The 23,044-nt window shown below is 37.8% G+C and overlaps 1 protein-coding gene across 1 annotated transcript in view; it reads right to left on the reverse strand.

Moving 5' to 3' along the window:
* Nucleotides 1-19,148, reverse strand: part of LOC140925239 (uncharacterized) — a 31,508-nt gene extending 12,360 nt beyond the window's left edge. The window contains exons 1-24 of the mRNA XM_073375230.1: nt 18,760-19,148; nt 17,532-17,657; nt 16,772-16,893; nt 16,047-16,105; nt 12,827-12,913; nt 12,205-12,243; nt 11,567-11,654; nt 10,567-10,671; nt 10,443-10,482; nt 9,877-10,028; nt 9,326-9,431; nt 8,272-8,309; nt 7,645-7,714; nt 7,315-7,372; nt 6,560-6,632; nt 6,042-6,126; nt 5,430-5,502; nt 4,319-4,346; nt 3,993-4,035; nt 3,085-3,170; nt 2,828-2,914; nt 1,886-1,951; nt 1,462-1,518; nt 446-544 (exon numbers count right to left, since the gene is read on the reverse strand). Coding sequence (XP_073231331.1) covers nt 446-544; nt 1,462-1,518; nt 1,886-1,951; nt 2,828-2,914; nt 3,085-3,170; nt 3,993-4,035; nt 4,319-4,346; nt 5,430-5,502; nt 6,042-6,126; nt 6,560-6,632; nt 7,315-7,372; nt 7,645-7,714; nt 8,272-8,309; nt 9,326-9,431; nt 9,877-10,028; nt 10,443-10,482; nt 10,567-10,671; nt 11,567-11,654; nt 12,205-12,243; nt 12,827-12,913; nt 16,047-16,105; nt 16,772-16,893; nt 17,532-17,657; nt 18,760-19,138 — 2,166 coding nt within the window. The 5' untranslated portion in view covers nt 19,139-19,148. The remainder of the gene's footprint in view (nt 1-445; nt 545-1,461; nt 1,519-1,885; nt 1,952-2,827; nt 2,915-3,084; nt 3,171-3,992; nt 4,036-4,318; nt 4,347-5,429; nt 5,503-6,041; nt 6,127-6,559; nt 6,633-7,314; nt 7,373-7,644; nt 7,715-8,271; nt 8,310-9,325; nt 9,432-9,876; nt 10,029-10,442; nt 10,483-10,566; nt 10,672-11,566; nt 11,655-12,204; nt 12,244-12,826; nt 12,914-16,046; nt 16,106-16,771; nt 16,894-17,531; nt 17,658-18,759) is intronic.
* Nucleotides 19,149-23,044: the final 3,896 nt, after the last annotated feature.

The following is a 23,044-nucleotide window of genomic DNA, read 5'->3' on the forward strand; positions in this document are numbered from 1 at the left end:
GCAAACAAGATAGATATTTAAAAGTGTGGCCGAGGATTTGAACTCGGGACTACAGTGAACAAATCCAGTTAGCAGCTAGAGCGGGACTTGAACTCAGGGCCTCCGGATTACAAGTCCAGCGCTCTAACCGCTCGGCCACACTGCCTTCTATGCCATATTACCCTCAACACAGAAACTTGACTACAAAAAAAAACCACAATAATTAGAAGAGCCTTTAACTAACTAAGGCTAAATTCAAACGGCACCGGACGAATTCCCGTACAAAAATTCAGAGGGTCATGGTGTTCACACCACGCCAGACAAATTTTTGACCGTTTCGGCTAGAAATATTCGTACAGTTAGCGTGCCGGGAAAGCGGCACACCAAAACGCATGAATTGTCTGTGAACGTTGCCTAAGAGATGTAATCACACAGGTAACAGCCAATGTGCACTATTAATTTTTACCCTGTCTTTCGGTACACGAGCATATATTCCCCCTTCTGAGCAGTGAGCATATGACAGCAATAAATAACTGTACATCAGGTCTGTTGGTTCAGCTAATTTCTAAAAGAACAAAACAAAGGAATAATCAGTTTCAAGATTCTGATTCACGCAGTTCGCGTTTTGGATGATAAGGAAGCTACTAATACAACTTCTGGAAATGCCATACTGCGCAAAAATGCATCGGAATATCACTCTGAAATTGATCGTTGCTTCGACGTTACACAACAGATCCCAGTCATAATTGTCGGACTTACGGACTTACACAGACGTTGACATAATGCTTACTGGTTATAAGCCAGTACGCATAAAAACTCTATAATGGAAAATAAAGAGTACCCAAGCACAAGCTCCTTAAAGAATGATTCCAGTTAAATATTAACGCATTTTAACCAACACAAGCCAGAAGAAAGCGTGAACACGCTTGTAAACACTGCATACAATTTTGGAGAGAAGAGGAATCTATAGTATAGAGAAGAAAAAACTATAGGAGCCCGAAAATCTTTGAAAGGAATTCTTAGAAAAACTGTGACGAAGTTGAATTTCTCGTCGTGTCTCATGGTAAAATTTCGGACCCCTGTTTCCGTCATTTACTCACTGCGTTTAATTGCGATTTTAAGCTTCGGCTGTCAAGGAAATGTAAATCTTACTTGTCCCTAGGATGGGGTATTTGATCACAGTTTTTAGTCCCGGGGAGTTTTTTTGAACAAATTTCCTCGCCCCGCCGAGGGCTATCATGATGATTTGCACCTTCACAAAGAAAAAAGGACCGATACCCAAAAACTGGGGGGGGGGGGGGGGGAGGGGTGGGGGATGGGCACGCTTAGTAAACGCCTTCATACATCCACTTCAGTCAGTAAAGACTGATTAAAGGTTCTCACATTGTCACCCAAGATATGTAGAAATACTGAAGCCAGCAATATTTAGCAACATTAAAGAGCAAAAGGACCCCAAAAGGTACATAACATTCAACATCTTACTGCGGCCTTTTCAAAGCAAAATTGCGCAGCTTCTGCCTTTCCATCAAATGCCATCATCTGCAGAAAAATAAAGAAAAAAAATCAGAGAATTTTATCTTGAATTCAAAAAAGTTTGAAATAATGCATGCAGCTACAGCAGGGTGACAAAAAAAATAGCCTGAGGAAACAGCCGAAATTTCGCGACACCACCACTGGTTTCTCGAAGTAACGTCTGAGAAACGAGCACAGAAATTCCATACTAATGACGAGTCACTACCCAGATCTGATTGGTTGAAACAAATTTTCAACCAATTATAAGCGTTAACCCGATAAGGGTAGTGACACGTCATTAGTATCTGCGCTCGTTCTTCAGACGTCACTCGAGGGGAAACTGTTGATGGCGTCGCGAAATGTCGGCTACAAAGAAATGTTGAAAATGACCTACCTTAATTAACTGTCTGTAATGGTGCTCATCTAATGTCACCTTGGATTCCTTCATAACGCGTACAAACTAAGAAAAGGGTGAAGGAAAAAACAATTCAAAAATCACTGTGAGAGAAGATAGTAGTGTCATCTATACGGAAAAAATAAGACGTAAACCTCCCAAATAAAGGTCGGGACACTAGGCGACATGTCGCTGCAACAAGTCACAGCGATAAATCACTTTCTGTGTACAGGTCGCGTAATACGCCCACGCGTCGGAGCGACAAATCGCTTCGTGTTTACAGGAGAATGCTTGTGCAACTCTTTGCCTCCACGACAGGATTTGTCCCCTCAAGACGTCGCAGAAAATCAGATCATTTTAATAAATCATGTCGCGGAGACAAAGATTTTCACAAAAATTCTCCCGTACGTAAAAAGCAGTTTATCAAGGTGTCGCCGCGACGTGTTGCTACGACTTGTCACCAAGAGTGTTCCACCCTTAAATGGCATATGAGACCGACAGTCTTTTTAAACAAAGACACGACTGCGCCAAGACGCATCTTATGCTCGTGTATACAACTGGAACAGTTCGCGTCTATTGTAGGCGTCTACGTAAGACGCGTCTATTTTTGGAAACCGGTCGTTTCGATACGAACTCAAGCTGTGAAACTGCACAAAAATTTCGTTCACTCAAGCGTGAAAAAGAAGAGCATTTTTGGTGAAATTCTTTGTTCTTTAAGCAAAATGCAATGACGTGAAACTATTTTCACCTCGATTGAATAAACTTGTTTCAAAACGACCGGTAACCCTGTTTTTCCTTGCATAAACGGAAATATTACTGTCTTAATCTCAACGGCGGTTTTTATCTTCAAACTTTAAGGTACAGTTAAAGGCCTCAAGGGGTGACTTGTAAGGAGGAAATAAGTTGGGTTTCTTTTCAGGTCTAGTTGCACTACGAACTTACTTCATAAAACTCAGTCGTCATTTTATTTTGCGTTAAACTTGACATAACAAATGTGAATGTGCGAGACTCCAACAAATGATTCAAACCCTGCAAATAAATGATAAACAAATAAATAAATAAATAAATAAATAAAGTGACAGAATCTGAAAATCTGTATGAACGCGTAAAACGCACTCTAACATACATGTAGTACACTGGTTTAAAGCAACATTTGTGAATGCGAGTGTAACAGTAATACTTGACCACTAAAAACTTACCTCCTTAAGAAGAAGGGTAACAAATTCTACTCTTGTAATGGCTTCTCTTTGGCTGCATTTTTCGCATGCTTTAACAATAACATTACCTGGGGAAAGTAAAGGCGATTTGTGCAACTCGGTTAAAATGTCATTTGTAGGGAAGTTTTTTCCTGGCGATATAGGCTTCAACAAGTTTAGAAAGAAAACAGAAACTTACGTCCCCTATAATACGTCGCCTAAAAAAAATGCCCCCACCACCACCCCCCGATAGTCTATCAGAGGCCTCTCCCGGTGTCTCGCTTTCCGCTCGTCGTTTCACCCTTTGCTCGCAGGGAAAGTCGTGCAGGGACGGAAATTCTGCTTAGAATGCAAATGGTACACTAGTCTCCCTCTCACGCGGACGTTCTTAGCGTTTCGTCATGCATTTTTGCTCACAAACGTCCGCTGAAGAGAGCAGCCAACTCCACCGTTGGTAGACGTTCGTGGGAGTCGGGGAGGAATTCCTAAGTACGTAAGTGTGCGAGGCTAATGGAACACTTGTTTTCAGGTTTATGCAGTGGAAAGTTTCAGCGGCCAAAATTTCCCGGAGCAACCGGAAAAGGTATTCCTGTGGCGCTTATTTATTAGTTATTATTAATTGTATAGAAAAATCAATAATTTCGGGTTATATTTCAGATTAAACAGTTCATTCCGGTAGAAATTTTTCAGAAAACAAAGCGAGGACATTTTTCAGAAAATAAAGCAAACCGAAATTTCCGAGGTATTACTTTTTCCGGCTTTTGCCGGAACGACTCAAAACCGAAATTTACTGTGGGAGGTTATCAAAAGCCAATAAACAAAAAATATAAAAATCAATAAAAATAAAAGACTACGGCAGTGTTTTTAGAGATTGGCTTTATTATCAACAATCTGCGCAGCGTTTGACTTACTCAATCCCAGAGTTGCATCAAGACTGTCGAGAAGCTTAACAATCTGCAAGAATAAAAATCACAATATTGAAAAAACTGGTAACTGCACGCGTCTGCTCAAAATTATAACAAGCTGAAAATCGGTTGTTTTTACAAATAAAGTCGGGAAGAATTCTCGATATTTTGTGGGCGTTTTGAATAAAACATTGTTCCACTCGCGCTTGTTGGATATGAGATGATTATAGCCAACTCATATCCAACGCGCACTCGGGGAATAAATTGTTAATCATACAGTTTCGAACAACCCCTGTTAAGTACTAGTTTGCATTTCTGAATTGTTTTCTTACCTGCACTGCATTTCGGGGGTCAAAATTCCTAACAAAAACAACAAAAATAATGTTATGAAAGTGATCATGATCCTCACAGTAAAATGAGCAACCTAAGCGGTTAAAAAAACCCTAAAAAATCCAGGCTTTACCAGGAAACGAACCCTGACTTTTGCGATGACCAGACGCAACGCTCTATCCACTGGGCTAATCAAACCAACTGGAGAGCAGGTCATTGTGAGTTCGTAATATACCCGATCATAGTGGAAATGACATGTATTTAAATATATGAAATCAGGCATATGTTGAACTGCGGATAAAGATATGAAAGTGAACATGATCCTCGTAGCAGAATGACTAACCTGAGATCAGGCTCTATTTTCGTTTCGCTTTGAAAAGTACATTAGAGAGAATGAACCAACCCATAACGGTTGAAAAAGAATCGAAAAAAAATTCTTATAATTATTACAATTCCAAGAGAATGATACCGGTTATACACACTGCATGTACCAGCACATTTGAACTAAGTAATGGAAGAAAATAAAAGCAGATTTGTACAACCTACTTGGCACATAAATAAGCCTGAAACGAAGGTCCCCAATAAGGTTCTTCAATCCCGTGATCCCGACTCAAAGTTTCGTGCAATCCCGAGGATCAGCCCTCTCCACACGTATCCGGATATTTTTTTAATCACCTCCACACGTAGCCGTATTCAAATCGAATTTGTCCGTCCACACTGACATATCCGGATGCACTCTCACTTCGTCAGCTAATTTGTAAAGAGACCTTCGGCTCGTTTACGGCGCCCAATTCCACCGTCCGACATGGAAAGAAGCTTAACAATGTAGGTTTAACCGCACACACGTTATAAGACTTGAAACTTAAGTCCAAGAGGAGAGCGGATTTAAAAAGTTGCGGACTCGTATGCCGGATACACCGGATACGTGTGGACGGATGCTGAATCCGCACAGAAAAAGTTGCGGATATAAAAATACCGGATACGTGTGGAGGTCATTAGAAATAAGGAAATGCACCTTCATGCAAATTTATGGCAATTGTAAAACTGCCTGCTAGAAGGGTTAAACTGTACTCACACCTAGTTATCATATATATCTCGTAAAGGTTTGCTCACTTTTTTGCAAGATACTGTCCAAAAGCATCAGATATGCATAAGAGATTAATTCCTTCCTGTTTGGCATACTCGACTAGAAAGACAATCAGGGTATTAAACTGTTACACTGTGTTTATTATAAGGCTACAATAGTACACGCGCTCTGATTGGCTGCTCAGCGGGCAAAATTTTCCGTAATGACCGAGTATTGGTTAAATTTGCCCTATATCTTGAGGTCATAACGACAAAAATTGTCTCATTGTTAAAGAAACTGTGTATTGTGGTTTCGATCGCATCGCCAGGTTACGAATGGCCTCTTTCACGCGCAAGCAAATGTTGAGAATTACTTTATTGCATTCTTTTTAAGAAAGCGCCAAAAAGGCCATATATATATATAATCAATAAAATATTAACCTCGACCGTTCGGTCATTACAGGGAAATCTAAGACCTCCGCTTTGAAGTATAAGGCTCTCGGTTAACCCTATCTTGTTCACGGGAAGGAGAGAAAAAGCAAAAGAAAAGTCTAGAATGCCAGACAGTGACCAGAAAACGGTTCGACTAGCTTCCAAAAGTTTGTCGCCAAAATTCCCAGTTGCGAATGGGTTAATCTTGGTCTAAACCATTGTGCTTACCAGTTTTCAGCAGTTTATCTAGCTGCCCTGTAGTCATGACTAATGAAGCCATTGTTGTCAGCATGTACTTAGACACAGGAACATCCTACAACAAAAAAACATCATAATTAGACTTCTCCAAATTGGACAATAATGGAGGCCCATTTTATTTGCAAAAGAGAAAAAGTGTACATTTTAATGATAATTGTTAGTGAGGTAATTTATAATATTTAGAAGATCATTGTAAATCTGGTCATTCGTCAATATTTGGTAATAACCCTGCACTTGGCTTCCATGCAATGCTGAGGGACAGCAGGTTAATTGTCCAAATCTTTCGGACATGTATTGAATGGACATTACGCTTTGCATGTATCAAGTGCATGTGCACGCTGAAAAAACTATTTTGGCTGAACAGAATGAAACCCTGTGCCGTGCCACTCTGTCTCTTCAAATGTTTTGCAACAACATGCAGGCAAAACCTGAGAATTACTATCACAGAGGTTGTTCTCGTTTTTCCGAAGGGTAAAAAGTGTTAGCACCTGAGAAAGATTTATAAAGGACTCCACGTCATCGGCATCTGGATTGCCATAAGATTTCACCAGGTACCTCAAGCTAGAAACGGAAAAAAAGAAAAGAAAATGATTCCCTCGTAAGTTAGCTGCCTTAGCTTGTTAAATGGAAGGAGAGTGCCTGAGGTATCTACCCGTATCCTAGATAGAATCAGCTCCCATGGCTGGCAAATCCCTGCAACATGGCCATTAGCCGCCATTTCAGGCACCCATCACACTGATATGGATAGGTGGAAGGAAAAATAATCGCTTCAAACTGCGCCAACACAGTTGCTATGTGGAAAAAGCTAAAAAAAATAATCCACAATCCTGCTTATAACGACGCATTAACATAACACATATGCTTACACCTTTGAGTTTGACTGCTGACTGGTAGAGACTGCTGAGCTTATGGCGAATAACTTTGTTACATTTTCCATTAAACTAAATCCAAGAACCCAGGAAAAGGGTAAAATCATCTGTCAGATCATGCCTGATCACTTGCCAAGGAAGGAGTAGACACAAAAAGCAGAAGGGGGAAATGGTTCTCAAAGACGGGGAAAACAATTAAAAGGAATGCATTTAACTTCACTGGAATTTCCAGAGGGTTCGTGAAGGGATTTTGATATTTTCTAGACCAACTCATTGTACGCTTTACAGTTGCAGGTACAGTGTAGTGCTAGGCCTTCAAAATCTGATAGGAAACAAAAGCCCTGGTAAAGCGGTAAAGTGTTGTTAATACATACGTAGTGCCATCCATCTCAAAGCCATTGTCTCCCATCAAATTTACTAATTCCTGTGCACCTGGAATTGAAAATGATTTATTAATACAATATTATTATTGATATTAACATTTTTACGACAATTTAGAATTACGAACCTCATGTGCATGAAGGTTTCTAGTTTCCGGTTCAAAGTTACAAGAAATGAAACTTTTAATCCTGATAACAACATGACGCTGTCTCTTTCACGATAGCAAATGCATTAGGTCACAGTCGTCATGTGACGGGAGTCTAAGCAATGTGGGTGCAGCTAGAAAAGGTCATAAAATTGCTTAAGTGTAAATCATATCATACCTTTGGCATTTTCATTATTGGCATACATGGCTAAGAGTGGGTAAAAGTAATGTGTTCGCACTCGTAGTTTCTGTAGCATCAAAGAGAAACAATATTAAAAGTGCACAAAGAATGAGTTACAATAGAGCGATTTTTGTATGACTTTGAAATGAAAACGCGCGAACAACACAACAAATGAACGGAGATAGAGCGATTTGATTGGTTTATCGAATGGATACAAACGCGCGTGGCTTTTGGTTGGTTAAGCGAACGCTCGGGTGAAAAAAAAATTCATGCCCGAGAACTTTCTAGAAATCAATCGATACTTTGCTTTGACGTCATACTGTAACACGATTGGCCAATCAAACAACGCCTTCTCTATAATTATTAGGGTTTTCTTTGATGTTATCATCCATTAGCTGATAAAACAAATAACGGACAGTTACCGAAACCATTTTTCAAGGTCATATGAAAATCGTTCTATTTATTATTTACTCTCTGAAATAAAATAAAACTCTGCAGGTGACATGACATAGTGACATAACCTCTAATGTTTTCTTCAAGTCTTAATAAAATTAAACACAAAACAACTGTACACCTCTGTCATTATTTAAGTCAAACAAGTACAACTATTAAAAATAAGCCAACCTTTTGTAGCATCTCTTGTAAAACTGCTAGAGTGATTTCTGAAATCAAAATTGAAAGCCGAAAGTCAAAAGTTAATCTTCATTTATAGATAGCATGATTATTCTATAATTAACTTATGTAAAAGAAAAATGCTATAAACATTTTTATAGCCTGACAAAGGCAAAAAAATGCGAAGTGAACAGGGATGTCTCTAGGATTTCACGTTGCTGGGTAAATACAACAAGTAAGCAGGGAATTAAACAAATAGGGACTTCTTTTGGTTCTATTTTTCTTCTATTTTGCTATGAAAGTAGCTGGGGCTCACATTCCTAGTAGCTGGGGGAAATCCCCGGCTCACGCCTTTTAATGACAGCCCTGCATGAATCTTTTGGCAATCAAAGTGCATCTGAAGCATTAGAGGTATGAAAATGAGGTGATAATAATTTAACCATCCCAGTAAATTTGGACATTTCAGGACACGGAATAACCAAATTTTCTGGAAGACATGTAGTTATAGGGCCGCCTGTTCATGTCCTTACTACATACAGCTGTACATGTAAAAACCAATGTGAACTCCGATACTTGCTTCAACTTTTTTCTCTAATTAACTACAATGTTAAAGGTTAATGGTTACAGTGCACTTAGCTTATCCAGCTAGTTTTAATACAGGTACTCCACTAAAATTATGAGAATATTCCACTACCTGCTGACAACTGAGGCCTTTTCTAATTTCAGTCAAATTTTGAAATTAAAGTGTTCTTGTACTACAGCCACAAAATGACATACAACTCCTGTCAAGTGAATTGTTTATTTGGTTTTTTCATTAAGGAGAGTGTCTAATTTTATTGTTTTAAGTAAATTTAAAAAGTATAAATGAATGCTTTGCTTTTAGCCTTGGCTAAATCTATATAATTTTTATTGTTATTATTACGTTATTGTTTATACACTTTAGTAACGGAACAAGAAAAACAAAACAGAACAGGCAGACAGACAGACAGAAAGCGGATTACAAAAAAAGGTTATTTACCTTTATATTAAAGAAAGGGGATGTACAAACAAATAAAGTTACATGTACCTGGATTTTTCTTGTCGAAGGTTAGATCCAAAGCATCCTCATACACATTTCTAAAAGCTCCCAACTTCTCAAGTTCATGAATTGTAACAAGAATAATATCTATTGGCTACAAGAAAAATGCAAACACAAAAACACTCTAATTAAAAATGACTAGGGAGAAACAAAGCAGAGGATTCATCAAAATTAATGGAGGATGCTTTTTGGTAGGCAGAAGTTCTTAGTTTACAAGAAAAATAGTAGAACACTGGCCACTGCATGTACACATACTCTTGTCAGAAAAGTATTGATTTCTGTGAAGTTCAGGGAGTGCTTCTGAAACTTACTCCGCAAGAGCATAAATGTAAGTTCAAAAGAGCTATTCCATGAACTTGTAAACTTTGCAACAATTCTTCCCACAAAATTAAACAACAACAACAAACAGTTTGATTCCCCTCACAGTTCACAAAGAAGCTAGAGGAGTTAAAGAGTATGCAGAACAAAATATAGATGTACATGTGTACTGTCAGATGTAATTCAAGCAAGTTAATTAAAGGCTAATTTTCTTCACCAACCTGGCCTGATAAAATAACTTGTTTAAGTAAAGCAAACTCTGGCTTTAAAGGTGTTCTCCTGCCTCCACCTGTCTCTGCCATATGTCCCAAGAAAATAAATGCACTGTTTATCTCACCCCGAGTAGCCACAGCTAGCATGAGATCTTTTAAATCTGTCAAATGGTAGAAAAACAAAATGTACATCCTCATGTGTAACATGGCTTCATTTCATTTAAAGTCTAGTTATTCTAATTTCTATACAAAATAATAATATCATGCTCTACAAAATTAATTTATTTTCAAATGAATTTTTTTTTTCACAATAAATATCATTTCACTGTCATTATTATAGCACATACATGTAACATTAGACTAAAATACAAGGCCAGTACAAAAAAATAAAAAAAAATTAATACATATTGTTATTATTATTATTATTATTATTATTAATATTATTTTTATCATAACATGTGCATGTATATTAGTTGAAACAATAACATACACTTTGTACGATTAAAATAATAAATAATAATTAATTAATTATAGTGTACACTTTGAAATAAACTGAACTTAATGATAATAAATACCTCCTTCCACTAGAGTCCTGACAATGGGGGTTTGAAGAAGCTGGAAAAAAAACAAGTCAAATTCAAAAGCTGTGTACATTGCATAACACCACACAAAAGAGAAATATTATAAAGTTACTCATACATCTCTTATGGGTCCAAGGTGTCCACGTTTTGAAAGGGAATCCAGTACTGATAAAAACACTTTCCTGTTTGGGTAAACTCTTTTCTCTTGCATCTCATTCACTGTCTGCAGCACAAGCAAATTATATGAAGAAGAAAAATCGATAAATATTTTGCTCTTAAATGATGAAATTACTACAAATGTAGTAATTAAATGCATCATGAATAATGTTATTAAAGGTGGCTTGATAGGTAATGTCCTCATTTCATTGCTATGACAACTCCAACATCATTGTAACCAGCTTATATAACAAATTTATTTTGATCATTAGCTATAATACAGCTGTGGTAGTTTAGTTTTCTAAATCTTTGTGAATTGAGATGTGGCTAGTGCTCAAACATCAGAGGTATTGAACCAAAAAAAATCATTGAGCCACCTTACGATACCGATATTGGACTATTACACAGCTCAATACATGTACAGGTTTTGTGTGTAGTGTATAAAAGCTAAACCAAACAGGAAGACAGGTGTTGCAGGTAAAAAATTCATATAACTGTGTAAAAACTGATGCACAAAGGTCTACAACAGGGTGGTCGAGTACACAAAATAATATCAAGATAGCAAACCAAGTAGTAACTGGGGTTTTTGGAAGGCTGAGGAATGAAAGAAGCAGAATACATTTTTCTCACACATGGCTGGGAGTATGGGTTCAAGTGCGCGGGGGATCTTCAGGTCATATGGCATTTCAAAGTTCAGTTGTTTTTGTAACCCGCCCTTCAGGTGTTTTCTGGATTGTTGTAGGATTTCAAGTAGTGCCTTAGTTCTGGTTATTCTTTTATCTTACACCTATGTACTAGGCTCAGTTTCATGTTAGCTGTTATATTACAGCAGCTTTGTTTTTGTGCTGTAACACTCAAGTCTAGTGAATTGTGGTGTTGATATCATAAAGATCGGGCTGCATGGTTGGCATGGCATGGCTCCCAGTTGATTGTGTACATGTATGCGAACTGAGTGAGCTCACCTTCATAATGGACTCCATGTCTCCTGCTTCACCATACATAGCCAACAGAGCAGTGTAGCTGTCCAAGTCTGGTTCCAATCCATTTTCCCTGTAGAGATCAGACCCATGTTTCATTTCCTTTCTCATTTAATGTCATGTGTGCAATTCAATACAGCGTGTAGGATGCAAATTATATGGGAGAAAGAGAGGGGAGTAGCCAAGTGTTGTTCAGGACTGAGTGCTGTCAAAAACATGAAGGGCTAGCTGGGTTTATAGGCTAGTGTAAGCAATCGAGTACAATAATGCAAGTCTGCAATATAGGTATCACAGAGAGAAAAGCAGACAGTGGGTTCCTGTGCCAAATTTATGGCACACATCCTGTAGTCCTGTGGCCATGAAATGTGGGAACAGGGAAGGGGAAAAAGAATAGGGTATGGAGGAACCAATATTATTAATTACTACTGTACAGGGTATCTGGACTCATCAGGATTGGGGTAATTGGTCTCGCAAATTGAGAATCCTAATAACAAGAAAAATTTTGAAATTACAAACCTTGAAACTTCAAACTGATTAACTGCTACTTATAATAAGATTGTTACCCAGATACTAATCTGTTGAGGTCTATACTGTACTATACAGCTGATGCCACTTGAGCTTACCTCATGAGATCAAATACACCCCTTGCACTTTCACGATCACTGTAAACAGATATAGATTTCATGTCACTGTAACTATTACACATATCCAATAACAAAACTTTAACTCATGAAAAAGATACATGTAGAAACCAAAAAAAACGTGAGAACATCAGATTATAGACCATTTTTACTGTGCAAAAAGTACAAGTAAACTAAGATGATGGATCATCAATTCTATAATTTATTTATTATTTTCCTTATTGATATCATTAATATATTGGACGCATGTTGACTCGCATGACTCGCTGGCTCGCTGGCTCGCTGGCTCACATATTATACATACTCTGTATTAAACGCATACCGGTGACATACTGCTAGAGTGTAACCCAGCAATAGACTAGCTACCATCCCATCTAGGGGGGAGTAGCAATATTCCTAGACATACTTTGTACTAAGGAAACCAGATTAAGCTCCTGCTGTTTGGGCCTTTGACGCATGTGCGCCTGTACCATTCACCTGTTGTTATTGTTGTTATTATTATAATTTTATTATCGTTTTTATTAGTTTACTTAAAAGTATGATAACTTACATGAAGTACATTTATTATTTCAATTATTATTCAGGGGTCATTTTAAATACTTACCCATTAAATCCATAAGCTGTGATGAGTGCTGCAAACACCTGCTCAGTAAGAGGCATTTGAGCAGCTTTAATAAACTCCAGCACTTTACTATAAAAAATAACCAGAAATTAAAATGGACAGAGTCTCATTTAGCTACCTACATACAAGTACTAAGTGGTACACATAAATTTATCACAACTAAGTTTTTATTTTTATTTTTTTGCAGATTTCCTGAAAGCTTGTTAAGAGTCAGCTGAATAATAACTATTTTAATTTTGTGGTGCTTAATGTCACTATTCCTCCTAAAGTACGCATGAAAAAGTCACACAACTAAATCATGCCCGCAGGCTAAATAAGAAAATAATTACAAGATGAAGTTATGGGGGGGTGGGGGGGGGGGTGTGGGCGCACAGTCCTGTGGCAGGTTATAGCAACTTCAGGTTATGCACACAACAATACACAAGCCTCACTTATCACCCCACTATGACGGGGTAGGACAGTCAAGAGTATTTATAGCCAGTGCTGCATGGGCTGGATTGGATAAGATGAAGGCAAAGAAATATGATGGCAAGACTCAAGCAATGCCCACAAAAGCTTGGGGAAAGTTGCAAAGCAGACTTAACTGCACCACAAGGAGTGACCCACCAAACTTTTATTGTAGCACAACACAACTCCAGCAAAGGGAGGGAGGGTAGCCTGAAATTCATCCGATTGCTTCGAGTCGTTTTCTCCTCTCAACAACGTCTGAATCGACCGGCCGTTAATGCCGTCCAGTGACGTCACTCACTACCCGAAAACCTGGTAGTGATTTTGATTGGTTGATTGTCTAAACATTCGCATAATTATGTATAATTATGAAAAATTTTAGCGGGATTGTCATTGGATATTCAGCGGATCGCATCCCTGGCATTCTTTCGTGTCGTTCAAACATTTCGATAAGCTTAATCTTTATCTTAAACAGCAAAATTGGCCTTGTCTTCGAAACTGAAATGCTAAATTGAGCTGCGAATGAAGGATCATTGCGGAGAGTCGGTAGGTTTTCATTTGGAGCCGCTTTGTGGTTTCGGCGGCCGGTGATTTTGTTTACGCAAAGTTTTCTGAGTTCAATATTATAATTTGACCTTCTTGCTATTTTTGCCGTCAAGTGTAATGATTCTGTTAGCTTTTCTTTCTTGTTTCCTTGTTTTTTTCTTCGTTAAGGACCAAATAGCTTCCTTTCAATTAAAGCAAATCATTGTGTTTTTTAACTAAGTGTTCCGTGTGTGTGTTTATTTCATTGCGTGATTGCGACCGAGTTTGATTCAGATTATAGAATTCAGTACAACTGGTTCAGAGTTGTACTGCATGCAGTTGATAGTTTGAACGTTAAACATGAATTACGATCGAAAAAAATAAAGCAATTCTGTATCATGCAGACATTTCCAAACGATATTTCTCGGTTTGCCACTTGAAAATCGTGTTTTACTTTTTGCATGAATTAAGCAAAGGTCAAGGAGTAGTGACGTCACTGGACGGCATTAACGGCTGGTCGATTCAGACGTTACTGAGGGAGTAATAACGACTCGAAGTAATCAGATGAAATTCAGGCTAGAGGGAGGGCAGCTAACAAAATTATTGTAACTGTTTGCTTTGGTGGGAGCTACCTGAAGAATGACCAGGTGGGCATAGCAGAACGTTTATAGCAAGACAGTGTCTCAAATTTTGATTATTAGGTACAGCTGCACCATAAGCTACCTAGTCTTATCATGATAACAGTCTCGTCACAAATAGGGCCTTGAAAACAGGGACCAAAATTAATCTGTGCGATGATAAAAAATACATGTACATGTGTACGATGAAAAACATTCCACAAATTAGTAAGGTTACAGCAATGAACAGCTTTTGTTTGCAACTTACAGAGTAGCGTGTTTTCAGTTTTGAATAAGGCTCTAAGGATACAAGCGTGCATACATCAGGGCAGGCTACCTCAGCCTACACCCCTGGGACATCATGCTCCATTAACTGCCTTTACCACCCGGTAAGTTTCATGTTATAATTTTGTGACTCAGTTTACAAAGCAAAATGAGCAAAACAAATTATTTTGCCCGTATATGGGCTATATAGGTATGTGCCGCGGAATAGGGTATGATTTTTGAGATTCTCGGTCCTTAAATAGGGTATCTTTTTTGACAACAATGATATTATCTAATACTGGAGTGTGAAAACACCCACCTAAACGAACATTTTCTTTTAAACTAGGCTTATTCTAGTATTTTATGCTTGATGCTATACATCCAATGTTACAGAGAAGAAATAAAGTTTTCATTTTCATGCTATTAATAATTTTGTTTTTTCCTTAAATAGGGTGTCATTTTTAGGCTTTAGGCCTTCAAAAGGGCATCAGTTTTCACTTTCTTAGTCCTTAAATAGGGTTAGGGTTCACGAACCTTTGCGGCACACCCCTATCCAAACTTCGCGGGAGTACCCCCCCCCCCCCCCCCCCCCGGGTTATTTTGTCATTCTCTACAAATCTACACGTATGATTCCAATTCAAAAAAGCTCAACTTAGCTCTTTTCATCTTTACAGTAGTAATTAGGACTTATACTGTACCGTACATAAAATATTTGAACAATAATGACATTTTGTTGTAATTGGTGTTATGTAAGCTTTCACGCACAGTACTTACAGTTGTACTGTATAATAGTAAAATTATGTCAGTTGTATCCAGAATGGTTACCGAGCTAACTCTGACATTATTATTAAAACAAGTGAAATAACTGCAATAAAAAAGCTGGGTTCACATGATTATCCACAAACACCTGTTTGTATCCAGTATTAGATAATACAATTAAGCTACCCTATCTAAGGACCACACCAGGGACACAGAAACAAAAGGGTCAAAAAATAATACATGTAGGTGCATTGATGGGTTTTAGTTTAAATTTTGGCAAAACACTATCACTTCATTTTCAAATTGACTGGTCTGTCTTGACAGTTATGGTTCATGGAAAGTACCACCAGGCAAGGAAATATATGAAAATATATTGAAAGCACCTAACACACAGGATGTGTATATTAGCAACCTAAAAACATGATAAAGAATGTTTTTATATGATCTTACAGTAATTTAATGTTTGGCAAAAAAAATTCCTGCTATCTACATTAATTTTTATAAAACCTTTGCTATATGCAACCCTAGAAGTCTAAGGATTTTTATGAATACTGTTTGATAAAGAGCACAATATGGACTGCAACACTTACAAAGCTCCAGCAATGTCCCCTTTCTGTGCATAACCTTGCATAAGCAGCAGTAAGGTAGTCTGTGTAAAAAAATTAGAAAAGTGATTCTCACGACGACCCAGCTACAATGTGCCATCAAGCCTATATTAAGTGGAACTACAGTCATGTATAGTCATGTACAGTCAAGTAGAGTATAGTGGTCGTTGCTTACAGTATCAAAGTGCAGTGCCAGAATCATTTCCCTAACCAGTAAAACTTGTCTGTATGGAGCAATCACTTCATTAAGTGATTGCAGTCGCCTTTTCAGAGGTCTCAAAAAATCATATACCATTGCCTTAGCCTCTCTTTAACAGTGACTTTGTCAAGAAGTAATAAAAATGTACCATACATTGAATAATGTACAGCTGTAGAAATATGCACAAGTACACTATTCAAGACACTGAGTGGTCTTTTACTGAATTAATATCCTTCTTTAGAGACAAAAGAAGTAGAAACACTTTTAGGTCAATTTGTTTTGTGATGAATATTTCGCTTTGTCACCATCTTAATTTTCTTGTTTAACTCTTAGGATTGTTAAAAATAAGCCTTATTGAACATTTAACCAGCTGTATTAAGAAAGTTGTCAATTAGCAATTCCCCAAGTGAGGCTGCTTAATACAGGTTGGTCTCTACTAAACTTACATGTATTTAAAAGAAATTTAACCATTAACAAGAATTTTTGTAAAGATTTATTATTCATGCCATACTCTGTTAGGTTCGATGGTATTTTTCTCCATTTTTTCCAAAACTTCCAGTGGATTGAAGTTATGGTTGTTTTGAATGTACACTGATAAGAGAGCATTGTAGAGCATTACATCTGGTTTGACACCTAAAAGTAGAGGTAACAAAATGTAAAGCTATGTAACAAAATTGTATGCAGGTGTATCAATATACAAGTACAGCTGTACAATGATCCATCAAGAAAACAGCTATAGTGAGTCCTGGAACTCACACAACTATAAAACTATAGTCCCACTCCCCCACCAGGAACACAACTATGAGTCCCAGAACCATGTAATAAGAGTCTGGTACCCTTGTACATTGTCCTTAATGAATAACATAGACAATTTTATAGATTTGTCATTTTCATTTTTGTGAGCAAAACTAGATACGAATAGCTAAATTCTTAGAAACAATTTTCACAAAAAAAAGAGTCTAGGAAAACCTACATATACATGTAAGCATTATTCAGAAGCCAGCTCTTAGATTTGAGCTCCCACCCTTTAATGTGAGGGCCTTGGAGAGCCATTTGGTGTTCTTGAAGACCAGCATGGCAAAGTATGGTGCTACAATGAACTTAAAATGATGAGTTTGTTTATGGAACTCAAATTCAGAGGTACAAGGACTATTGTTTTATCCTGTCAGCTTTAAACTGGTAAGAAAAATATTTTCTTCCACATAACAGGTAAATATAAATGCCTTTTTCATGCATAAACATTATAGTGCAATTTAAGATGGAGTACTCACCTATTTCCATAAATTGATCCCAAAAATGATGTGCTAACTCCACCCTTGACTCTGGTTTTTCATACAACAACTCTGAACCACAGTTACGTAGAACTTGATAGGCTTGTAAGGATGATATTCCACCCTCTAAAAGGAAATGATAATTATCACGAGGACTAAGATTGCACACAAATGAATATTTAAAATAAATGTAAATGATTTAGAATCAAATCACTTTTGTCTCATGCACATTTACATGTACTCACAATTTAGAATACAGTGAACAACATGCAGGCAGGTCATAACCAACAATTATGCTAGAATCTTCCCTGGACACTGGTCAGCTAATAAGACAATAATTATACTCTCCATGAAGCATAATTATAAGCAATTCAGCAGCTTGGTCAGTAGAAACAAGAAGGACGCCAACACTGGGCTGTCAGAAAGTTTCAAAGAGGGCAGCTTGATTGATAAATAGGTGGCTGATTTTGCCATTTATTTTAATATACTAACAACAAAAGAAGGAATAGCCCAGAATGGTGGCTTCCAAACAAACAGTGCACATGTCACGCACTGTAAAAACTTTATGATGATTTCTTCATAGATTCCAGAGCATAAAACTACCAAAATTTGGATAGCTAGAAGAACCTACCATTTAAACATGAAACTCTCACAAAATAATACATTTGTAATGTTGAGAAATATTGGTAAAGATTACACAGTTTTATTTCAAGATATTATTTTTTCTTGCATCCATCTTACGTCCAACTTTGAGAGATTTGACAACAATCAGTGCAGCTGGCTCAGACAGACAAATCTTTTTCATTAAGGTACATAAACTGAACCATTATCACTATACAAAGTGTTACAAGTTACACAAATTACGTTGTCATTCTCTACAAATCTATGATTCCAATTCAAAAAAGTTCAACATAGCTCTATCCATCTTTACAGTAGTAATTAGGTCTTATACTGTACTATACATAAAATATTTGAACAATAATGACATTTTGTTGTAATTGGTGTTATGTAAGCTTACATGTACAGTACTTACAGTTGTACTGTATAATGGTAAATGTCAGTTGTATCCAGAATGGTTACGAAGCTAAATCTAACATTATTATTAAAACAAGTGAAATTATTCCAGTAAAAAAGCTGGGTTCACATGATTATCCACAAACACCTGTATCCATACAACTGACATAACAGTAAGCTCACTTTAGCTTACGGTGTATATTAGCCTGCCTACCTCTGTGAAGAATCTCTTTGAAAACCCTTAACAAAACCGGCTTCATCACAAGTGTTCCAAGCTGTCTGACTTGCCTCTGATACTGAAAATCCCCGCCTCTTTTTAAGCTAGGTCTGTCTTTCCAGCCAAGGCTTCTGTTCCTATCTTCGGCAGCAATCTCACCCTCTGTCGAATTTTCGAAAGTTTCACCGGGGTCCGCGCTTGCTGAAATGTCGTCCGACAAATATCTACACCCAGAGACGGACGGATGGCATGCCTTCAGAATACTTTCCTTGTAAAAGGATGGTGAGTTTCGTTGGTAAATCGCTGTGTTTCGTACACCATATGCTGATAAAATTCTACAAGCTCGTGCGGCACCGAATCGCAGAAGGGCCGCCATGATTGAAACACATGTGAAGCTTGGTAACCTGGTACCCCGTAAAGTCGAGTGGTGCAATTTCCATTTTTCCCCCCTGCTTTTCATTCCTTATCCTCCCATTCATGAAATGTGGTGTGCCTGCTTGCTGCTGCTCACTTTTAAACTAGCCTGCGTAGCAGTAACTCCCTTTCCCTTCCCTTTCAAACACCTGCCACGCAGGCTACTTTTAAACCAAACTTGTAGCTAAAGAGTATCCAAGAGCATTATGATCTCTTGGTGTACCCCATGAATTCTATTGACAAACTGATGTGTTTTTTTTCTTTTTCTTCTTTCTTAGGACGCAAATATTAGTCATCTGTTTCTTATCGCAATATCGCGAATAAGTTTTCTTTTTTGCCAGGTTATGGGCTCCTGATTTTGCTTAGAACCGTACTACCATGTGACATGAAATTTTCGCGGATTAGAGTTTTTTTGTTTTTTGCAGGAACTATCTTTTGTGATCAGGACAGATTGGTTTTTCTTGCTGGGAATTAATTTTTGCGATTTCAGAAAGTACCCAGTACCCAGCATTGATAATACATATTTTCAAACAATAAACCATTATTTCATTGTATACCGTTTTGTTTCCGACGAAAGAGACGAGTTGTGATTAAACGGACAAGATTTCTTAGCTCTCTGTTTCTGTGTAGCGAATTTCAGTTAGAGCCCCACCCTGGGGTATTCTTTTGAGGGGGAAAAATGTTTGCGGTAGCTTTTATTTGCATATTGCGGGAAGGTATTAGGAAAACTCGCAAAAAATTAGAACCCGCAAAAATTTCGTGCCACACGGTATTCAGGTTCTTTTTATAAGAATGTTCTGCCTCTTGCCTTTTTTAACGTACAATTTGTTGCTGCGTTTCATGCCGGCGTGGCTAGCCAGTACAAGGGATAGCACAAATACACCTCATTTTGATTACGGACTGTTCATGTCACAGTGATGTCACTTTGTCCCTGGGGAAAGACAGCCCTTACTTTGTACATTTTCTCTAAAGTCAACAACAGAACGGGAATGTCAGTTGATGACGGCGAGCCGATATCAAACAACTGGCTTGACCAATGACAGAGCGGCAAATTGAGCACCGGAAGCCGTGTTTAGTCCTTTCCGCGCGCTTTCTTGTTGTCAACTGACGTTCCCGTCCTGTTGCTAAATCAGCCTAATACGTGGGACACCCTGTTAATACGCACGCTTTCTGTGGCCCCCTCAGTGCCCGCCGTTTTAACAAGGTTTCACCGCAGTTTCTAGCAAAGCAAGTCTTCACTAATTGTTCTAAGCTTTCGTCATGACGGAAACTGATCACAACGCGCGTAAATATATTAGAAGTGATATTTCATGTAATAAATACTAAATGCAAAAGTTGGACCTCACTAAACTTCTACATTTACGCGCGGGCTTTCACACATCGCCTCTATTTTACCATCAATGCGCCATTTTTTCCGGGCGTCGATAAAACCCGGAACATGGAACATTCCGGAACATTCCGGAACATTCCGGAACATCCCGGAACATTCCGGAACATCTCGGAACATCCCGGAACATGAAAAAATTAAAATATGTTTTTATGAAAAATAATTAATTAACTAAATAATAATATTAATAATAATAATAATAATAATAAAAATAAATAATAAAAAGAACAATAGATAGAAAACAATTTTTGCAAACATTTATAATAACAAAATAAATAACATACGGTAGCATAACATAACATAAAAACGAAAAATAAAGAAACAAACAAACAAACAAAGAAAAAGAAACTGGTATCATCTCCGAGTATGAGAAAACAATATTTTGTCGCAATGAATTTTTTTGGGCGAGTGAGGGTCCATTCCAATGACAGTAATGAGTGAAGGCTTGCTTCTAAATTCAAAATATATTAAAATGGGTCGCGGGGAGGGGGTTTTCAAGCTTTCCTCACACAGCTACCTCTTGTAAATGGTTGCCATGCGGTTTAACGGTTATCAATTTACGGCTTTGCGACCGTTAGAAGAGCTTAGGGGCTCGTCGCTTTGGACTTGGATAATTAAATTAAAGATTCACATTCGCGGTGAATAGTTGCAGTGGCAGTGGTAGCGCAGCGGTAGTTTCCAACTGTTATCAGTTAGCCTGAATTTTAGCCGTCTCCCCGCAAACTCCTCTTGCGACTCTGAGGAGACGTCTGAAATATCATGCTGACTGTAAACAGTATAGAAACTACTACGAATGTGAGTATTGTCCACTAAAATCCAAAGACAGGAGCCCCTATACTCTTCTTAAGTTCACAGAGCCGCCTAGTCTGTACTGAAGTAATTCATGTCAACCTCAAGTGAAGCAAAGCACCTCAAGTAAGCAAATGTCGGTTATATATAAGGAGACTATATGTTGGCTTGAAATGAGCTACTTACCGACTTGGCTTGACATGACATATACTGCACCGACATTTCAGACCATCGCAGAACCGTAAATGGATAACCGCCAAATGATTAACTCATGGCAAACAATTAAAAGGGGTGGCTGTGTGAGGAAAGCTTAAAAAATCCCCCTCCTCGCGACATTAATATATTTTAATATATTTTGAATTTAGAAGCAAGCCTTCACTCATTACTGTCATTTGCATGAACCCTCACTCGCCCAACAAATTTTAATTGTTGCGACAAAATTTTGTTTTCTCATACTCAGAGAGGATACCAGTTTCTTTTTCTTGCTTATTTCATTATTTTTCGTTTTTTTTTTGTTATTTTACGTCATTATTAATTTTTACAAAAATTATTTTATTATTATTATTTTTTTTTTTTTTTTTTTCATGAAAATTATTTTTATTTTTTCATGTTCCGGTATGTTCCGGGATGTTCCGGCATGTTCCGGCATGTTCCGGAATGTTCCGTGTTCCGGGTTTTATCGACGGCCATTTTTTCCGCCCGTTTAGACTTCCCCTCGCCCCCACAATCTGCCCCCTGGGTCTCCGAGGATGCTATTTTACTTCAGCACGAAAATTTTACGCGCGTACGTAAGTAAACCGTTACGCGACAGTAGATATCCACATTTAGAGAGAGCAGCGACCACGACGACAACGACAGTGAAAACGTCATAAATAAAATGTATTCGCGTTCTTTTAAACTTCATCGGCTATTATTCTAACCAGATTAACTTGTCGTGAATACTTTACTTTATAAATGGGTCTTCAGTGCTTCTCATCAGCGGCCGCGACGAATTCGAAATCTGACTATTTTCAAGTAAAATCTAAAGGTCGGCAAGGGTTTCAGAGTACTATACCGTATATACTCGTTACGCCGCCCTTGAGTTTAAACTCTGCCAGTCGCGGAGTGAAATAACAAATAAACTCCTCCCTCGAATAAACGCCGCACTTACACAAACGAATGCGGCCTTTATCTGGAGATTGTAAGAAAAAACTCGGCACAACTTGGCAATCTACACCATCCAGGCATTTACGATTTAATATGTCAACAAAAAAAAACGCAAAACAATTGAACTTAAAACATCTTTCTGTTTAACAAAATATTTACAAATGATTTATAGTAGTAGTTGTTGTCGTTGATTTAGGAAATGTGACATTATTGTCTTAACTTCGTGCGGCCCATGTACGATACACGTTTTAGCTACCCCAAAATAGCTAGTACCTCCTGAAAGTAGCGAGCCTCTCCAAAAGTAGCGATAGAAAAAGGCTGCTAAATCCGAATGTAACGAGGGTCGTTACTTTCGGAACTTCACGGTACTTTTTATGAACTTTATTTCTGATAATGATATTTGATACATCGAAATGCCAAGCCTTGCTAATTGCTGTTTCTTGAAAAATTGAGAGTGTGTAGAAACACACAATGTTTCATCCTTTCAATAGAATGCCCCATCATGCTCCTGATTAGCGAAATTTAGAAAAGAAAAGCGCAAGACAG

The sequence above is a fragment of the Porites lutea genome, chromosome 14 (genome assembly GCF_958299795.1).
Source record: "Porites lutea chromosome 14, jaPorLute2.1, whole genome shotgun sequence".
NCBI classification, from domain to species: Eukaryota; Metazoa; Cnidaria; class Anthozoa; order Scleractinia; family Poritidae; genus Porites; species Porites lutea.